Source organism: Acartia tonsa, chromosome 9 (genome assembly GCF_053477335.1).
Source record: "Acartia tonsa isolate MP-2025a chromosome 9, ASM5347733v1, whole genome shotgun sequence".
NCBI classification, from domain to species: domain Eukaryota; kingdom Metazoa; phylum Arthropoda; class Copepoda; order Calanoida; family Acartiidae; genus Acartia; species Acartia tonsa.
Window position 1 is genome coordinate 49,912,965 of NC_137268.1, and position 22,619 is coordinate 49,935,583.

Sequence of the window (22,619 nt, forward strand, 5' to 3'; positions counted from 1 at the left end):
CTGTTCATATTTAAGCACAAAAATTCTACAAAATTGTTTAGACTTTTAAAGCAGATTTTAAAAGATTTTGTTTCTTTAAGAATGATTTTGAAAAGCAAAAGTTTGTGTGTATTAACTACCAAATGATTTTTGCAGTTTTTTTTTAGATTGAGAAAAATAGATTTTTTTTAAAATTATTTTTCGAGGTATTTTTTTCATGGTTCACGTTTGCTAAAAAAATGTTATTTCTCAGATTCTCATATGAGATAATGCATTAAAGTAAAGAACACAACATGTAAAATTATTATGATAATGTTTAAAATATTTCTTATTATTATTTTAAAAAGATTATCGCAAAAAATCAAGATATTTGTTTTAATTTGTAAGCAAATAAAGGTTTTTCTTTCACTCCGGAGGCAAGGATTCCTAATAATCCACGCGTAAAGATTTTTTCTTCATTCCGAGAGCAGAGATTCGTAGTAATATATGTACCTAGCGACTTCAGACAAATTTTAAACCTTGAGAAGTATTTTATAGCAATTATAGTATGATATTATTAAAGTATTGATTATTATTTATATGAATATCACAGAATTAATTTAAGATAAACTATGCATATTTTAAATTAACCTTTCCTTCATTTTTATCGCAGATATTAAAATAAAAGCGGTTATTAAAAATTTTGATCAATAATTGATTCTTATTTTATGAGAATTGAGAACATTTTTTTTAGTAAAAAGCCACATTTTCATATGCCTATTTTATGCCTAAAATAAGAATCAACCGAAATACGATTAATTTTTATTCTATTTCATATGCTCAAATTTAATTTTATTGAGTTTAATTTCTTTTCAAAAGTACAATTCATTATAAAACTTACCTGAAAAGTTTACCAAAAAGGAATAAATGTGTCGAGGTTGCGTGATTCGATATTTATTCCAAGAAAAAAATCAAGTATTTTTTTTTAACAGATTTTTTTTTAAAATTATATATGAATTTCAATCAAGTAAAACATTTTATTCAGATCAAGGAATGATTGAAAATTCATATTTAAAGTCTCATATTTTTTTACAAAGAAAAATTGGTATTTTTTTTCATAAATCCGATGAAAATTCTAACGAAGATATTATTATTTTGCTATTCTTTAAGTATTGAAAAGTTTATTGTTGATTAAGATAGTACAGTTCTTATTCATTAAGTTTGAAAAACTTTCTGCCCAAGGATTTTGAAACATTTTTTCTTACTACTCTTTTTGATGCTTAACAAATTTAGTTTTAAGTACCTATAAATCTTAATTTTCTTGTCTAAGATTTATTTCGTTTTATTTTACCATTATTGTTTACATTTCGACCTGATTTCGTAGGTACTTATTGATTTATTAATAATGATTTATTACCTATTGATTATGAAATGATTATTATTTAGTATAAGTTGTTATATTTACAACATCATGATTAATAGGATTATCCATTTTAGGATTTGTGTATGTGATCTTGTGAGTGTCATGTGCCTGGAATATTGTATGGTACAAACCAATCCCCATCCTTCTATCCTAAAATGTGAGGTATTATGAGTCCTAGTGAGGAGTATAATATTGTGTATGCATTTCACGGGGTTTCATTTAGTTAGGAGCAAAAATTGTCACGTTTTTCGGGATGTGGCCATTCTCATGTGATTATGGTGAGTTGAGTTTAGTGAGAAATGTTGCTAGTGCTCAGCGCAAAAAAACCTTGAATCTCGTTAAGGAAGTTAATTTGACTTTCAAACGGGGGGTGTGTCTTAACCTCTTTTCGAGGAAGCTTTGTGTTTATCAAGTTCGAAATTAATTCCTTATCATTATCCTAGAATTAAGCGCAAATGTCGTCTTTTTTGACTTTCCTTTCATAAAGTGACGCGGCATGGATTGTTTATATGTTGATGCGCCCACGTTTCTTACTTTTGAATGAGACATGAGTGTGTGAAGATTTCGGAGAACAAAATTGGGCCTATCATTGGTCTCATAGTGTGTGAACGACCCTAGTATACCAGGGATTTGAAACCATAAGAACTTCAGGACTTTGAAATAATTTCATCAATAAATCTATAATCAAACCTGCTGTTGAAACTTGATGGTTCCTGGTATTGGGGGTTTGTATGTTCGCCAACAGATCTCGAGAACTTCCCGCTAATTCGGAAGTCATACTCAACCAAAGTGTCATGGTTGAGACAAAGTGAATTAAGCAATATTAGCTTGGTCGTTTTAGATTACAAATTTATACAGACAATTGTACATGAGCACATGAAAATTATATCTTTAGTTCCATTTTGTGTTTGATGGGTCATTTTCATCTTGACTTATAACCATTTTGTATCCAAGCAATGAATAGGAATTGAAGCCGTGATGTAAATATATTATTAGCTTTTTACAAATAAAGAAATTACTTTCTAACGGGTTTTTTTTCATGCTTTGTATAACTTTTCAATACAAAACTTCGTGATCGAAAATAGTTTGGGAAACCAAAGTTCATACACTTTGACAAAAATTTTAACTATTCAAAAAAAAATATTATCGAGACAGAAAGGGGACTATAGGCTGTTTATTAATAGTCCCAAAAGTTTTATAATAACATTTTCTTTGGCTTAAAAACTTCGGAAACTTTTATTGAAATTCGATTGTTTGGTTCAACTACTAACTGTAATCTATATCCCCATATAAATTTCTAATTTGATGACAAAATAAAAGAATTGAAAGGGCAAGGAAATGAGAACCTATGTGTAACTTTCCTTACAAGGCAAGGACCCTTTCCAGATTGTGTATTGGGTCTTTAAAAATCAGCTGATAAAGTAAAAGTTTCTTCAATATCAGGTCCATACAAGAGAACGTCTATGCTCTATCAAAGTATTGATTGACAGACAGACGAACATTTACAAATTATGTCTGAAGAATAAACAAAATTAGCTATATTTTTTTGTCATAGTAAAGAAACACTTTTTTGTGCATCTTGAATATAATTCGTGATAGGTAATAGTTAGGAAACCAAATTTTAACAACAAAATTACATATTTCATTGTACACAGATAAAAAGTAGGGCTCGGCAGCCGCGCGTTATCAGCGATTAAGCCTCAAATTAAAACCAGCTTGGATGCTTTAAATTTTATTTATTGTCATGTTTGGGTGAGGTTTAGACTTCTAGCTTATTAAGGTTGATTTCCCTAATGCTTATAGGCGGCTGCCGAGCCCTGACAAAATTTAACATAGAGAAATAAAGGATGGCAGGGAGAAGTTTATTGGACAATTAAAGAAAGTAATTCTTTATTTGCAACAATTCCAATATGCTTTATACTCAATTATAGGCTGTGTCCTAACATCTAGGGCATCTTTATCTTAATTGGAAGGAAGATATCTGAAAAAGAGCCTAAAACCATTCCAAGTCTTAAATTTGAAATAAAATGGCCTTACACCATCTTAAGACTTAATTGAAGCTTCCTTTAAAAGAAGAACGCAATCAGTTCAGTAAGTATTGAAATTTCTTTATTAGGCTTTAAACAAAAAGGAGGACTAGAAATAGAATATTTAAGAATAGAAACATAAGACATTTTACAATCCAACTTTTGCTTAAAGTAGATAGAAATAAGTTACGCCTGATTTAGGGGCAGACATTCCCCTCGCTATGTAAGTTTATACAGATTTAATCAAGTTAAAAAAATGTTAAAGTTATAATACACAGAAATTTTATAAAATAATCAAAGATAATAAACATTCCGTAAAGTTTTGATTTATGTTCTACAAAAAAAAATATTAATAAATCAGAATAAATTCAGCATTTTTGCAAATTAACGATTGTTTATACAAAAATACAAATAAATGTTTGTCTGTAAGAGTATCTTATGAAATTTTATGTAAAAAAAAATATTTTTAAACACTTGGTAGCCGCACAGGGTTAGCAAAAACCCTACCCTCTAATCTTTAATTTCTTTTATAAAAAAAATAAGAGTGTGAAGTTGTTTGTTTCTCAAGAGAAAAAGAAAGTGACAGTTTTTTACATATAGAAATCTTCACAAGACAATTCAGAGCTCTAACTTAAGTAGCTTCTGAGTAAATACCCTTTTCCCCTACAGCCCTATCAGATTAAAGACTATCTTTTATTATTTGGCGAAATGGATAAAGAGTATACTTGGATATGACAGGAAAAATAGTGTCTCACATCTTCATTGGTCAGTTCCTTCATCCAGTAGAAGTGGAGGTGATGGGGCATATGGGAAGGTTGTTATTTTAGCCAGCTACAAATTTTACTTTATTAGAGTACATGATAATCTGGTGTTAGATCCAAGAATTAATAAATCCATTTTTGGCGATAGAGTAAAACATCTTTTTTTGTTGTACTTAAAGCATCTTCTTTTTTTCATAGATCACGACCGAAAAATGCAGTTTCTCGTTACGCAACGAAAAATTATTTTTCTTTTAGAAGTGTTATTGCAATTGTGTGAATATGGAACTAAAAAGATAAACAGTCATAAACAAACAAACTACTATCCTTACTTTAACATTTATCTTAAATAACAGCTGAGAAAATAAACTTTTCTCTCAAGAAGTTTGATTCCTTATAGAGTATAAAAAATCCCCCTTTCCATATTGATTACATATTTTGTTTCATTTAAGAGGAAAAATACAATATATTTTTACAAACTACATATGCAATTGCATGAAAAAGTAGCCCAGAAATCAGGGACGTCAACAGAATGAGGGTGTTTACCCCCCCCCCCTCTCGGAACAAACAAAAATATTAATATTCTTATCAAAAAAAGTAATTAGTAATATTTTGCTTAAAATCTTTATGAATAATTAGCAAAAGTTTTTTTTTTGAGATAACTTTCCTTATAAATTTTTTTCGTTGTTTTAAGTGATAGCCATAAATAATATGAAATATTATCATCTTTTCATATTATTTTTTCAAGGGTTAAATATCAACTGAAAAATTATAGAATAATAGATTGAATTGTTGCCAAAATTTAAGAAAAGTATTATTTTAAGTTTTGAATCAAATCATAAATCTTTTTTTCCGACATTATTGCAAACTTTTTAGTAGAAAATTAGAATTAATTATATTTATTTTAAATTCCGTTGTAAATAATTTTCTTTTATAAGACACGATTTAAATAATTATTCAATTTATCTGATTTTTGGAATAATGATTCCTAGGATAAAACGGAACACTAATATAAGCTAGGCATCTTTATAATCAAACTGTATCCTGAATTTACGCAATTTTGCAACAACTTCATGTACAATTTTGTTTTGCTTAATAAGTTCTGACACTCTAAAAGAGTTATTGTTTGTTTGTCCTTCCTTCTGCTTGTAGAGCTTCGCTTTTATGGAAGTTGCCATCCTTGTTAAATATAGAATAGCTAGACAGACTGAAATTTCGAGTATTTTCACGCATCTTAAATAGATTATCTAAGAACATTTCTTTAAAAGGTTTATTTTAACTATATCAAAGTTCATAGCTGTAAAATGTTTATAAGTATTTGTCTAAGATAGTTAAACATTTAAATATTCTAATTGATTTTATCATGCTTTTTTTATAAATTAATATATAGAAAAGTAACGTGCACATAGGGGTGTAAAAAAGGGAAGGCAGGACTTCAAAATTTCAATTTTAAGGGGGATGTTGACGTCCCCCTACGGTCATTTCTACCCTCCACTCATATTGAATATGTTTTGGAATATCTACTATAGTTTAAACATTACTTTTACTGAAAATATCTTAAGATTTTTTCCCTATAATGAAATTATTAAGGTTTTTTGTCTGAAGTTTAAGATCCTGATTGGTTTTACTTTTTAGAGAAGCCTCATAAATGTCTTGGGATGGTTTTAGGCTATTGTTTTACCTTCTCAACTATCCCCTAGATATAAGAGGTAAATCATCTAGTATATTTACAGTATAACAGCTTAAAGTTTTAATTTCAAAGTATTTTAATCTTTTAGGAGTGTTAATTAACTCATCTAAATTGCGATTTATCAAAGTTTCGACGCAATATTTGAAAGAAAAGAAAAATCCATTTAAAGCTGTATCCGTTTCAATTTGGTTGTACACAAAAGATCTTTAGTGAAAGAAATAGAAAAATTTATTTCTCGTATTCATTCGAATCCGGTGGATAGGAACCGGTTCTCATCCATACGAAAAAACTATGTCTAGCATCGTATTATATTCAGCTTTCTACGAATATAGAAATGTACAATCATAAGATTAAAACTAGTTTTTTTAGCCGGTGACTTCGGCACCTCGGGGCTAAAAAACTAGTTTTAATCTCATAATTGTACATTCTATATCCGCGGAAAGCCGTTTATAATACGATGCGAGAAATAACTATTCTGGCGCTTACTAAGGATTTAAAATAGGGTGTGAGTTTGATGTAGCATAATTTTCCATCAAATATTTTGGGGACTTTAATAGATGGGCAGAGCCTAATTTCTTTTTATGGATGAATGTACGATTAAAAAGAATATTTTAAGATATCATTCTATATAAAAGTAACAGGATGTTTATCTGTCTTTAGCTTTAAAGTTCGCTATCTGCTGGACCTTTACGGTTCTCCTTTACAGTGTAGTTTCTCATATTTTCAAAAAAAAATTGTAGCTTTTTAAAATTTTAATCGCCCCCCGAAATATCAGTGAAGAACTCAATCAATTCTTGTTCAACGAGATCTTAACGGACAAACAAGAAAAACCTTACTACTTTCTATAATAGGATAGATATATAAATAGGTTAAAAAGCATTGCATATAAAATTTTGGATCGAATTATCAAAAACAATAACGAATTAGCGAGTTCTGTCGTATTTTCACAGTAGCTTTTCTCCTATTTATAGCAACTATTGAGGGCTATAACCCTGCGGGGCTATCAATAATATTCATAAACTATAAAAAAACCACTGTTAAAATACGATTAAATCCGATTCTATGTTTTCTTTCCATGATCTAAAGTATTACTTAAATCTAATAAAATTATAGCTAATTGTTTTTTATACACATTGTATGGACAATTTGTGTATCATAATAACGGATTATATTTTGGCACTCCCACACACCAATAAACATTGCGCTACCCATAAATATTCTATATCCAATTTATATCTTTCTATCCTTGGTTTTGCTCGGTATCTTATATTGTTGCTACCCATATTAATTTAATGATATAAGATAAGGTTGATAATTTGCATTGACTCCACTGTAAATATTCAAAAGTAATTGTCCGGCCTTTTTTATAGGCTTTGTAATTGGGTTATTGCCCTACAAAAAAAAGCTTAGGATCTGTTTAGCCATTTCCGTTATCTTAACTAACAAACAAACACATACAGACATAATTCTTACTTATTTTTATTTATCAGAAAAATTAAAGAATAATGTTGTAGTTCTAAAGAAACACCTACTTAACAATTAAGGCCAAAATACATTCAAAATTTTACATCCAATCGCTTTTAAAAGAAAGAAATTGATTACTTTTTTTTGGCAGATGTTTGCTTTGTTTTAATTTCTTTTATACTAATCCTATTTGAAGGGGTTATTGGCTTATTTGGAAGATTTTTTTCAGTTTAAGCAAATGAATGAATCATAGAACAATGTAGAATGTTTTAAAAATCTATTTTAAATGAAAATTGATACCAGATTTAATAAGAACTAGAGTCACTCTATTTTTAGTAATGTCAAAATGGTAATTTTACGTACAGTCCATATCGAGCACTTAGTCCCCCCCCCCCCTCTTCACCCACTTTATTGAAGTGATTTATTGATAATACCTACCATAGTTTGGTTTATTTCTAATTTATATCTACAAAAAAGCTTCAAAAACAAAATAAAATATATTAAGAAGATTGCTTTATGATTTTAAATTTGATTAAATAATCTAAGTTTATTCATTTAGAATGATTATCAAAATTATAATAATGAAACTTCGTGCATTATAGATGGACAAATAGAATGATAAGTAGAAATTATTAGTATCAAAGCTTCTCTATAATTCGGCGGTTTCCCTAACATTGCCTAACCAATCGTAGAGCCTCCTTCACTATTTGTTTAAATACATACATCCTCAATGATTATAAGAATCATTAATTGAAAAGTTTTGACACTTCTTGATTGGAACCTTTAATCATAATTCAATTAAAGTACCTAAAGTTTATAATTCATTGAATAAGAAAAGTGTTATTTACAGTCAAATTCCCCCCAATTGGACTATGCTGAGTTTTTTTCAATGTCATTTCTCTGTTTGCTTTTGCTGCACTACTGATAGATATAACTGTCCTTGTTTAATCAAGAATAAAGGAATCCTTTGGAGCGAGTTAAACTTGTAGTCACGAATTATCATAACAAAGAACGTATTCTAAATATTTAGGTAGAAAAGGCATACTTTAATAGTTATTCATCGCATCGTATTATAGACAGCTTTCCGCGGTATTATGAAAAGTTATAAGATTAAAACCAGTTTTGTGAGCCCGGGCCTTCGGTATAGCTGAGAACCGATTCTAATACAGCGGATATTAATCGGTTTCGGCGCCAAACTTGAATAGTTATTTCTGGCATCGCACTAAAAACAGCTTTCCGAGGACATAATTATAAAATGTACAATTATAAGATTAAAACAAGTTTTTTATAGCTCCGAGATGCCAAAGAGGGGAGGGTTGAATCAACCCCTTAATCCCCCATTTTGCAAGCCTCTAAAATTAATAAAAGCAACTATACATATTATTTAAGTCATAATTTGCCTATTTCATGATTGCTACATGTATACAGATATCTAAGGGGATAAGAAAACGACGGATAGATTAATTGTACACAAAATTACCCATTTTATAGATTACAATTGTTGAAACGTATGGACACCAAATTTAATGAACAAACAAATGAAAATTCAAAAAAAAAGTCCCCAAGGTTGTTAAGTTAACGAATAAGAAAACTTTAGTATAAACCATTGTGAACTAGTGTAATAAACATCCCAGTGTCTCTTTCCTCCCTGATGTGTATAACTATGAAATCATGAACAACATGCATTTCTTCATTGGCCGCAGCCACTTAATTTTAATTTACGTCCGTCGGTACATCATAGTCAACTATATATTCTTTATTCAGTGAATGGTTTTGAAATACAGAAATATTAGAGGGTTAAAATTTAACTTTTTTTTTTAAGTAAAAAATTTTTTGGGGTGTGGGCTCATTTTTATAGGGGCGAATGGATTTTTCCAATTTTCTAAAACAGTTTTAAATCTTCTCTAGAGCTATAAAAAGCTTCACTGTAAAGGATATCCAAATTTGTTCAGCGGTCGGCAATGTCCTTCGTTACTATAAGACAGACATTATATTGTTTTTTCTTGTAGAGATTGATATACTTCTAAAGTTATTCATAGTTTATATATTAGTAATACTTAAAATTAAGATAATAAAGTAAAAATTGTTATTTATTAAAGAGTTCATGAATATTTCAAACAACAAAATGAGAAATTTATCTACTCCCAAAAAAATCTACTTTACCACCCACCTTACTTTGTATATCTCTCTGTCTTAAATCTTTCAATTCTTTTAAACACTAAAGAAATTTAATGTAATTTTGAATCAAAAAAAGTGCTGTAAGAGTTTAAAAATCCTTACATATCTTTAGTAAATATTTTTAAACGCGAAATTATACTATTTCCCATAGTTTTATAACCTTATTTGTTAGCTCAAAACTTTGGTTACTATCAATTAATTTTATTTGTTTGATCTAAAACTAGAAGTGTCCAAACATTTTAATCAATAAGTTCAATCTACAGTAGGGAAAGTTTTGTTTTTCATCATTAGGGTTGTACTTTAATCTATCGTTCATTGTTTTATTACTTGTTTAATCCCTGTATATTTTTTTTCACTGTGAATTTCCCCCCTCCAAGTAAAATTGAATTCATGACCATAATATTAGATACAGAAAAAATTATGATAATTTCTAGATCAAAAATGCATTATATATTTTCATTTTTCATACTGCAATGTAGTTACTGAAGAAACTATTGATTTATACAGTAGCGTAAACAGGGTATTATTATTTTTTAAAGAATTATTTTGTTTCTTTATAATTGACTAGCGGCTGCGCTTCTAGCATATGGGGCTGAAAAACAGCCTTAAACCATACCCAGTCTTATCAATGAAAACAAAATAGCCTAAACCATCTTTGGACCTATAAAAAGCTTCACTATAAAGGAGAGCAAGATCCTTCACTACAGACAAAAAGCTAACTACTTTATATTATAAGAGATAATAGCTGGTTGGTCCCTAGCATATAGAGGCTCTCTACTCGAAAAAAAGGTGTACAAAAAGCCTAAAATAATCACGGGATCTATGTGATGCTTTCTTATAATTGAGAACTCAATCTTAATGATACTTAAAATATTAAGCAACAGCCAAAAAAGCTTTTACATGATAGTACTGTTCGTTTTTTGGCTTTTTGGATGTTGTTATCCTTATCAGAATACTAACTTAACAGACAAAAAGACAAATTAATTAATTAAAAGTAAACTAATTAGAGGATTAAATGAATTAATTCAATTAATTCAATTAACGAATTATAATCTAATCTATGATAAACAAGAATCCTTTTTTGTGGAGTCGTTTTACAAATATAACAACTCATTTTATATCATTGCATTTAAAAAAAATCTGAGATAAACGAATTATAAAAAGATCTAAATATAATCCTTAACCACTTGCTTCGCCCCCAGCCTCTAAAGGAGGGCGGAATATGTCAGAAAAGTAGCCTAAAACCCTTCAAATACATCTACAAAGCTTTCATGAAAAGTACAGTCAGCTCTGGCCATCAAAGTCTTCATACAAAATAAAACTTAATCTATAATACAAAGTATAACGATGTCTGTTTGTCTGTCTGTCTGTCTGTTTGTTTGTACCGAAGGATCTCGCTAACCGCTGAACCGATCAGGTTCACCTTCACAGGTTAGCCTCTCATAGGTCCCGGGAGGGTTTATAACTATTTTCTTGAGGGGTGGGATAACCCCAATATCCCTAAAAAATGAAAAATCCCCTCCCCACCCAAAAAAATACAAATTAGGTTGATCAAACCTCTTGGACCAAAGCCTCTAGAGGCTAGGGGCGAAGCCGCTAGTATTTTATATAGTATAAACTATGGACACTGGAACTAGGTTCCTATAAAATATTTTTGGGGTTATTTTTTTTGTAAACTTTTCCATTTTTCCTGACAAAAATCCGGAATAAAAAGCAAACTAAGGTTGATGCATTCTTTTACTTTTGGGGTTATCATTTTTGTTGATAGGTCTTAATTAACAAGTTTTATTTATCTATCCAAAATTTTAACTAACAGATAGATAGATTTGGTAGATTTTGGTATTTGTAGTGTCATATTTTAAGAAAGAATCTGACGTAATGGACCACTTTGTATAGCTAAAAATGTATTTGTGGACAGATAATTGAGATAGTCAAATTTGAAATCGACTTTTGTGCTAGGTTAAATAAATGCATTCTGTAGTTTCCCTCAATGTGCCTATTGTGTTTGTGTTAATTATGGTTGGGTTAAGTAAAGGCTAGCCCTAGTAGTATAGGCCTAGATGGACAAGGTCCCTCCACAGGGATTAGGCATGAAGAAAAATAAAGAAAAGGGGTGTTTGGTGCTCGCTAGGATCCTTGAGGGAAAACATATACCTATTTTTCTACCAAAAATTGAAAAAATTATTTTCGTAATAAACTGAGTATTGATAATTACTTTATTTAAATGGCAATTAAAAGGAATTTATCCACATAAAGTTATCAGTGGCCTGTTGATAATTAATTCTTTAAATTGATACCGCCAAAACAAGTATGACAACATTCATATCAAAACAATAATTGATGAAAATCATTTGTTGAAAAGTTTGAAACACTTCTTGCATAAAAACAAGCAACAAAAATTAAGTAAAAGTACTCAAAGTGTTTGAGCCAACGAATAAGATAACTTGGTTAAAAAAAACTTTGTAGTACCAGTATAATTTACAATACGTTGTTTTTTCCCTCCCTAAAAGAATGTAGTACATATATGAAGCTTTACATCAAAAGTTGTTTTATTAAGAGAGATAGGGTACATTGAAGTGTAAATTACCTAAATAACCATGTTTTCTTATTCGTTGGCTCAAAAACTTTTGGAATTTAGTATTTAATTTTGATCAATCAAACTTTACAACAAACAAAGGGGATAATATTATTTATAATCATTGGGGAGGTATCAACTTTTACATTGTCCTATCTCTTTAGATCCCTGCGTATTCTAATGAATAATATAAATTATGGTTGGGCCGGATATCCGGCCATTTTCAATATCCGGCCGGATACCGGATATTGAAACTATCCGGCCGGATATCCGGCTCTATAATTTTTTATACTTTACACCAAAAATCTCTGCTTTTTACAATCTTAAATGGCTATAATTTTCTTATTATTGAAGCTAGAAGAATATTTTTTCTGAACAAGTTTAACTTTATGTAAATTTATATAAGATTTCTGAAGAAATTTTTTTTTTACTACTTTAATATCTGGTAACTTGGCCGGTTATCCGGCCGGATATTCGGTAATTTGGCCGGATAACCGGATATTTGCCGGATATCCGGCCGGTTACCGGATATCCGGCATTTGAAATCAGCCGAATATCCGGTATCCGGTATCCGGCCAAAAAAGTATCCGGCCCAACCCTAATATAAATTATAGAGTAGCTTCACTCCGCTGAAAACCTGTAAAAAGAATGCAAATAGATAGACAAATAAAACATGCATTAAATTTTTAAAATGACAATAGATTTATTATTACTTGGATCCTACACCAGATTATCATGCACTCTAATAAAGTGAAACTTGTAGCTGGCTAAAATAACGATTTCCCCCTTTCCATATCCCCTCTCCACCTACTGGCCAAATGAACTGACCAATAAATATTGTCCATGTTAGCAATTTACCCCTGACATAGTATCCATGTATATTCTATATCCATTATAATGACTCACTTAGGCTTTAGTAATTAATAGCAGTTAGGAAGGGGAATTGATAGTTGAAATAATTTACAACCCTTTCATTCCACCAAGTGGGTTAAGGAATTAATAGGGAAAAAGTTAATTTATATCTATCTATCTAATTTTCTCAGGAAGGGAGGGGACATTGTGTTGTGAATTAAACTTAAACCCAAAGTTTTATAACCACTTTATCTTATTTGTTGATTTAGAAAGTTTGGGTACTTCAATTAAGTAAAAATAGTAGTGTCCAAAGGTTTCAATTTTTAATATATGTGGTAATCTTGTTTATTATAATTTAAGATATACATCAATTTATCATTCATTGTCTTATCCCTCAAGAATCCTGAATTTTCTATAGATTTTTCACCTTTAATTTTTCAATTATGTATTTAACCTTTAGAAATTGAATTGAACTTTTAGTTTTTTTAATAGAGTTATTATTCTATAATTATGGTATGTACGTATGTCCAGCTGTCTATCTTTCTAAGACCTTCTGGTTTGCCAAAATGTTTTTGTTGTATTTGACTGTATTGGACTATATATACTCATTATAGCATTCGTTTGTGAAAATGTTAGGTCTTCTTAAATATACAACTGGTTGGTTCAAAATAGAAGTGTCCAAACTTTTTAACCTGTAAATATAAAATACAAAGGCTTAATTTTGTTTATCATCATTGTACATCAAGTTCTCGTCTCTTGTAAGATACATAGGTTATATAATAAATGTAAATAAGCATAGATGTATATCTCAGACAACTACCTGGTCCAAGTGGTAACTACCTTTTTAGTCTGCTTGCAAATTGTTTCTTACTTTTTTTGTATCGACTTGTGATAAGTATTTCCGACCCTTTTGGCAGATATTCAAAGATCCAATTAAAAGTCGGCACAGGGTCCCCACCCTGTGAATAAAGTTACATATATCTCCGGCCCCCATAGTTCTTTTACCCATGTATATGGCCGGCTGAATGGACTATGAAATTTAGTGTTTTATTCACAATATATAATATAAAAAACAGCCTTTCTGTCTTTTTGATGCGCTACTTATGGACGAAATTATCCTTGTTAGCCTAAGAAACAATGAACAATACTCTTGTCTAATAAAACTAGGAGTAAAGAAATATAAAATCAGGAGCTACGAAAATATATTTTGCACACATGTATTTTTTTTGTATTTATAGGCGGCTTTCTTTAAAGTGCCTAGTCGAGTACAGAACCTTCTCCCCCTCTATTTTGGAGTACAATGAAATTTGGCAATTGGGAGGTGATTTTTAGCGTGATTGTCTTTTACTTTTGGTCAGGTTAGGTTATGACAGGCCCTGTAGGTTTTAGCCCTCTGTAGGGGTTAGGCATAGTCAAAAACAGTAAAATAGTGTGCTTCGCATATGATGAATGTGGATATTCTTGTTTTATTACAACCTATCACTTTAGTCTTGAGCTTAGTATTTAAACCCAGTTTTGTTTAAAAGTCAATGCATTGCCCTTATTCAGTAATTTAAATGGTTAATTTGATAACAAAAAAGAAAGAAAAAATTAACCAATTGAAAATTTACATAACTTAACTTAAATTCAACTGTAGGTATAACATTGACAAAAACTAAAATCAGCTAATAGCGTTAACACAATATTAACACAGCCGAGTCCCTACAAAAGAACAGAAAGCAATTTACTAGCAAACGAAAAGGGTCTATGTCACTTGGGGTAGGTAGTTTTCTGGATCATATATCTATACTCAAACATTTATTGGTATACCTATCCCTTTCTAATGTCCATTGTCTTATCCCTTGATAATTATGTATTAATATACTGTTTACTTCAATAGAAAAGGCATGCCTTTAATGGATATATAATATACATGAATATATATTGACAAAGGGAAAATTTTTCGTCATTTTATCTTGCTAATAAGGACCTCATTCATTAATAAGCTCGTTCATTCAGTAGGAGGGAAGAGGATGGGGTAAAGGGGGTGGATAGGGGGTATCATTATTTTAGCCAGATGGAAGTATCAATTTATTAGAGTACATGAAAATCTTATGCATCATCCAAGTAATAATATATCCAGGATGCCATTATATGGTGCTACTGTCAGATAAATACAAAGACATAACTCATCCAACTAGATAATAACAAATCAGACACAGATACATGTTCAGAAAAAAATAGAAAAAGCTATTTGCTGCCAACATTTGTCTGAAAGTCCTAACTGTGCATGGTAATGAGAGTTGCACATGTCTGGCATCAAGGCATTCCCCCCTACTCTGACTATTTGTGCAAATGACATAACAGTGGTAGGAACCATTTTTTTATGACGTTGTGTTGAGTTGATATTCGAACTTGACACGTTTTACGCCACGGTTAGAAATAAAACTAGGTTTCATAAAAAAAATGTATTATGTAGTGCATTTTTTTCACATTAATTTAGTTGTGTAGAACTAATGTCCCTAACGCCACACACACACCCGCTAAACTGCCCTACCTAAATAGTCAATCAATTTTGCAGCGAATCATCTCAACAATAACAGGTTGAGCTTACTTCTGGCTCATTATTTACGAAAAAAAAACATTTTTCTGCATGAGGTCTCAGATTTTGATAAAAACTTCCAGTCCCCTTCATTTGGTCATAAAACTAAGGGCTGGGTGATTTTTAACCTTTTTAATCCATTTGAAGTCCGATTTTTCGCGCATTTTCTCACTGTGGTATTTTCACAATGAAAAAAAAGGCATTTTTTCGTGATTTTCAAGTTTAAAATTTTACATTAATTTTAAACTTACATACATGTTTTATACATCAAATTAATCACCCAGATGTATACAGCATAGAAATCGTCTTTATAATCACAAAAACCATGAATTACAGGGTGTCCCAACAAAAATGTCAAAACACGTTTTTTGAACTTTTGACACTGGCAGGAAACGAATTTTGCCCATTTTTCGCCTTGAGAGTGAATATCACTTAAATATAATCCTTCAAATGTACTATCTATTTATTTTGTCTAGATTAGTAATTATATGCTATGTAGTTAGCTAAGGTAACAATTTGAAGAAGAACAATAATGTTAGATTTAATTAAAGCAGCTCCATGTATAACAAAAAAATACTAAAATTTAATGTTTTTAAATCTAAAATTTGGTTTGACAAAGAATAAATGATAAATATTAAATGTGGGAATTCTAAAACTATTTGACCACAAATAATAGTTTCTTAGGCTTTCTTTTTTGGATCATTAGACTGATATTATCATTTTGTGTTATAGACTTAGGATTTTAGAATTATCAGTTTATTTTTTTTCAATTTTAGACCAATGAAACAATCAAACTTGCCGACTATTTTTAACTTTTCACTTTAGAATTAATTTTAACTTAACCTAACAACAGGCGCTTTCACACCAAGTACCTTTTTGAACACTGAAACACAGGTAAGGTTAGGTTATGTTATATTGGGTACTGGGTAGCCACATAGGGGTTAGGCATATGGATAAACAAAATCCCCCCTTCCTTATTCAATTAATTTATTTTTGAAAATAAAGGAGGGAGATATTAGTGCTCTGCAAGCACCAAAAACATATATATATTAAGTAATTATAACAATTTAAATTGTCATTTTCTTAATTTTAAGTAACATTAGATTAACAAAATTTGACTGATAAAAAATATTAGTCTAAAACTCTATTAAATCATTAAACCGATACTTATCGTAAAAGGAAAAACTTTAAAATCGGGTTAAAATTTAATGGTTTCTACCAGAAAAATGTCGCTTTGTTTATATTTTCACGTTGTTAAAAGGTTGCTGAACTCTGATTGATTTAAAAACTAAATAAAAAGGATGCCAACATCCATAAAAACAAAGCTTTGAAAGGAAAAATATAGACCAAACGAACATGAACTTTGGAATTGATTATAGATATGCCTCGCTTAAAATATTATTCCTTGTTATCCTATGAATGATTGTTGCAAAAATCAGATGAATAGGGTAATTGTAGCAAACAAAAAAATAAATGATTATGTAGTTGCAACGCTTTCTAGGTCGAACTGTTACAGTTATCATAATCCAAAGTTTGAAATCAATAGGACAATTCTATCTTTCCTTCCCCTCCACAAATAAAGCCCTAGATGCTAGGGGTGCAGCTCCTGTAAGTAAATATTTAAAGATGGCTGTTTGTTTGAAAATAAACATTAATATTTGCAGCTTCAAAAATTGCAATACATCAATTTGTCATTTATCTAAATGATGTTTCTTGTGCCAAAATCTGATTCAGTGATCTTGGATGGGTTTTAAAGTTGTCTGTTTTACTAGTATCATGATAGGATTATGCTACTAATTCCTCTAATCCAGTCAAATAGGAGGGATCATTGGGCTGTTTATAAAACTAGTCCCCAAAGTTTTATAATGACGTTTTCTTATTTGTTGGCTCAACAACTTTGGGGACTTTTATCAAATTTTGATTGGTTGGTTCAATTAATTGTGTGTCTAAACGTTTCAACCACTAATTGTAATCTAAAACAGATGTTGGTGTATCATGATTGGGGGTATATCGGCCATTGTCTTATCCCTTTTGTCTAGAATTTTAAAGACACTGTTGGTCATTTCTTGACAGTTTCAAGGCTTTTTTTCGGAGAGTGTCTAAGAAAAAGTTAGAAAAAATACACAGAAATTCTAATTTTTTACCAAAGGTCTGAGATCTATGTATAAATTGTAATAAGCATAATGTAAAGACTTTAAACATTTCAACTTTGTTTGCAAATCTTAGAGTTCATGCAAAGTAAAATTTAAAAATAGATATTATTCTACATAGGTGATGTTACTCGGTTTTAGGGTAAGGGGGTGAATCAAACCCCAATACTTTTAACAGGGGGCTAGATTAAATATATCCCTTCGAAGTTCTTAATAGTGCCTATAAAAAATGACCAATGATAGGCTAATACACAGACTAAATTACCAAAGGCATGCCAGTATACATTTTGATTGACCAATAGTAGACCAGTATGACGTTAAGGCACTGTAAAAAGTTCTCTCTCACTTCTCCATTCGGAACGCCTATGGCTTTAGTACTTAAACACCTAAATATTGCTTAGTTTCAGTAATAAAATTCTGCTTGATTACAAGAACACAAACGTTGCAAAGGTAACAAAGCATGGCAAAATATGGATGCATAAATGTCTACAATTCTAGACAAGGATCATTCAAATTGAGTGTTGCGCAACAATATATTTTCCATTATGTGGCTTTAAAACTGATTTACTTAATTGAAATAGTTATTTTTTTCAATTTTTTACTATTTTAATTCCAGATTATTATATGTCAATGACATACATTGATATTAAATTTATTTCAGTGATTCCTATGGCAATAAGTCACAATGTTACAACAACAAAAACACTCTACTACTCTATTTTAGGTTATTCAGCGATAAGCGTGATCCGTTGCTACACAGATTTCCAGTTACATAGTCAAAGGATTATTGTCACAAAAGCATGAACTTTTTCTTATTCGTTGGATTATCAACTTTTATTGAATTTCGATTGGTTTGTTTATTAAGATGAGTGTCCAAACGTTTCAAACATTAACAGAAGGGGTAATTGTGTGTATCATCATTGAGGATGTACTTCAATTTATCGGCCATTGTCTTATCCCTTTAGATCCCACTCCATCAATGGGATTTTTCTCGTTAGTCCTCTGGGTAACAATAGCCAATTAAGGGGGCTAAACGTCTTTAAAAGTTGATTTATATACAAGTTTTATCTTCTACAGTTTCATTGCAATTAATTCACTGATTATTTCAGGGCTGAAAGGATTGAGGAATAAAAGATTAATTAAGGTCGATTATTTCCATAAACAGAGCAGCAATAAAACAATTTAAAATTGTTTTCAAGTATGGCTTTGAAATCAATTAATATACGTTGGATTAGACCAAGTTATTAGCCATACTGAAAAAACAAGTATCGTCTTGTAGACAATATTCTACGAATAATAAAATAAATTATGATATTTATATCAGGTTTGTTAACCCGAGCCTTTGGCCTCTCGCAGCTTATAAAACGTGAATTAAACTTAGAATTTTTAATTTGACTATCCACGAATAAATAATAATCATAAACATAGAGAAGGACAAGTAGAAATCTGTTTTGATTTTATATATTTAATTTATAAAATGAATACTTCTTTATCCTCAGATATTAATAGTTAGGCTAGCCGACAATTGATTATAGGAATGTTTAAACAAAGAGTTTAGAATTCTTGTTGTCCCCATATTTAAATCACCTTCCATGCTCTAATTAACCAGGGAGGGAGGGGACAATTGGCTGTTTATTACACTAGTGCCCAAAGCTTCATAATTATAATTGATTATAGGAATGTTTAAACAAGGAGTTTAGAATTCTTGTTGTCCCCAATATTTTAATCACCTTGCTTGCTCTAATTACCCAGGGCTGTTTATTACACTAGTACCCAAAGTTTTATAATGACTTTTTCTTATTCGTTGACTTAACAACCTTGGGGACCTTTGTAGAATTTTGATTGGTTGGTATATTTAGTTGGGTGTCTAAACATTTCAACCACATATTGAATTCTACAGGGGTAATTTGTGTATCACCATTTCGGTTGATGTACATCAATTTATCAGCCATTGTCTTATCCCTTTAGAGCCATGGTTCTTAATTTTTTTGTTAAAAAATAAATTGTTGAATTGAAATTCTTTTCTTTTGAACCATTTTTCTCAAAATTATAATTAGATCAGCGTTATGAGTGTTAGAAGTTTAATTAAATCATTATAAAATAATAAAAAAAAATATATTTTTATTTTTCATGCATGTATTAAAGTCTTAAGATTAAAGTAAAAGAATAAAAGGGGATGGGAATAAAATACATGTATATCCCCGCCTAGTGCCGAATTTCAATTAAGTCTATGAATACAAGTCAATAGCGTCGAAAATATTTACACAGCTACAAAAGAGCAGAAATCACTTGGGCCAGTTATTTGTCTGGGTTATACAGATATACTTATAAATTTATCAACTAACCAATGACAGAACGTGTAAATACAAGTTTACATACCTTGGAAGTTGTGTTCTATCACTATCACCCTCGCCACCAGAAGCGACATGAAGCAAACCTACAATATATGTTATGTATTACATCGTATTATAGACAGCTTTCCGCAAATATCAAATTAAAAATTATATAATTAAAACCAATTTGTAGGTCTAAAGGGACCGAAGGCCCGTTCTAGCAAAACAGGGTTTATGATATATATTTTAATATTTGTGCAAAATGTCTATTATACAATTCTGTACAATGATTTTTTTAAGCCAAACTGGATGCCTATCCCCTGCATACATACGCTGCTCTAACCCCGTGGGGCTAATACATACCCAATATAACCTAACCTAACCTTTCCTCAAAAAACTACCCCAACCCATTCATTATTTTAAATTATCAGGGGAACATTTGCTCCACTAGGCAATTTGAGGGAAACTGCTGAAAAATCTCACCTGCCAACAAAAATAATTCCAGGAGACGCATCTTGGCCTCTTCTAACCATGTGTCTTGGTAAATTCAAATCTTTTTCTTTCTTTTATTTTCACCTTTTTCACTCAATTTTTGTACATTCTTTATAATTAAGAAGGTTTTTTTCTCTCTCACTATTTTCTTCGTTTTCTTGATCACTGAATTTTATAGACTCAACTTTTTATTATCTAAGGTCTTTATGATATAACATTCTTTGATCTGGAATAGAGATATATGAGAAGCTTCCCTAAAATGCAGAAATTAATCGTTTTGTAGTTAGTTCGTTCTTAACCAGGGAGGGAGGGAACATTGGGCTGTTTATTATACTAGTCTCAAAGTCTAATAATAATGTTTTCTTATTAGTTTTCTTAGCAACTTTAGGACTGGTATTGAATTGTGATTGGTTGGTGTCAAATCGTTCAACCACTAATCTACAAAAGGAGTAATTATGTGTATTATCATTGGAGATGTACATCAATGTATCGGCCATTGTCTAATCCCTTTAGATCTCCGAGTAACATCCTTGGGGACTTATTTTTCAATTTTGACTGGTTGGCTAATTTAGTTGAGTGCCAAAACATTTTAACCACTAACCTACAAAAGGGGTAGTTTTGTGTATCATCATTGGAGATGTACATCAACTTATCGGCCATTGTCTTATATACTAATAATACTACTTATAAGATTTTAATAGATCTTTCATTTCTAAAAAATCTGTAATGTTGTTTGAAACCGAAGAGTTATAGAACACAGATTGAATGTTTAATGGTTATATTATTATTCACATGAAATTTTTTGGTTTAAAATAAAAACCGACGATCTACATTAAGATTAGAAAACAGTCTTGGCAATAGATACAGAACAAGTAAAATAAGTCAATAGCTAGCGAAGCAGCTGCATAATGATCTTAAGGGGCAAGACAATAGACGATAAATTGATGTTAATCCCAAATGATGATAAACAAAACTACCCCTTGAAACATTTCCAGAATTTATCCAACCAATCAAAAGTCAATAAAAGTATCCAAATTATTTAAGCCAAAGAAAAGATAATGTGGTTATACAACTTTGGGTACCAGCTTAATGTGTAGTCTAATACCCTCATCAACAACAAATAGCCAACAAATATATGTCCAAACGTTTTAACCACTAATTGTAATGTACAGAGAGTGTAATCTTTTTTATCATTATTGGGTATGTACATCAATTTATCCGCCATTATATTATCCCTTTAGATCCCTTCTCTAGTTATAGAGTAGCTTCGTTACTAAAAAAAATGTAAAATGTATGTATATAAAATCAACTTTTAATGATCTTTTAATGGGTTTTATCTAATCCGCCCAAGAGTGTAAAAGATAAAGATTCCAGAAAAAAAAGATCCTTGAGTATTTTTAACAAAATGTTCATTTTAAATTCAAAAAACTAGAATTTTATTAGTATTTATCTTTCTTTTTGGCTACATTCTCTCATAAATTGGCTTAAAACATTGAGAACTTCAAGCTATTAAAGATTCATTGGATCGAACTATTCAACAATTAATTTAATCTAGAAAACGGGTACTTTTGTTTATCATTGGGGATGTATATTTATTTATCGTACATGGTCATATTAAATACATTCAAGCATGGCTTCGAAACCGATTGATATCCGCTGGTTTAGAACCGGTTCTGAGCTTTACTGAAAAATCATGTATATCATCGTATTACAGATAATATCATGTATAGCATCATATTACAGATAATTTTCTTCGTATGTTAAATAAACATAGCAAAATTAGAACCAGTTTTGTTAGCCCGTGCCCTTATCCCTTCAGGGCTAGTAAAATTATTGTAATTCTTAAAATTATTTTTTTTAAATATCCGCGGAAAAGTGTCTCTTATATCCCTGACTGCATGTATTGCATATGAAGGTCAACTGTTTTGTTTTAAACAGATTAGTATCCAAATTCAGTGATATAGGGGATAGGATAATTGATTATTAATCATTCCCCCCCCCCCCCCAATGATTTCTATGAAAATTTTGGATTTGGAATCAGGTCAATTTTGAAGGAGGGTGTAAGAATTACTTTTATATAAAAGAAGGATCTCGCTAACCACTGAGCCAATATGGTTTCTTTTACAGTGAAGCTACCC

At 30.4% G+C, this 22,619-nt stretch overlaps 1 protein-coding gene across 1 annotated transcript in view; it reads right to left on the reverse strand.

Moving 5' to 3' along the window:
- LOC145329135 (uncharacterized) overlaps positions 1-20,709 on the reverse strand; it is a 62,767-nt gene extending 42,058 nt beyond the window's left edge. The window contains exons 1-2 of the mRNA XM_080173185.1: positions 20,473-20,709; positions 20,036-20,093 (exon numbers count right to left, since the gene is read on the reverse strand). Coding sequence (XP_080029311.1) covers positions 20,036-20,093; positions 20,473-20,503 — 89 coding nt within the window. The 5' untranslated portion in view covers positions 20,504-20,709. The remainder of the gene's footprint in view (positions 1-20,035; positions 20,094-20,472) is intronic.
- Positions 20,710-22,619: the final 1,910 nt, after the last annotated feature.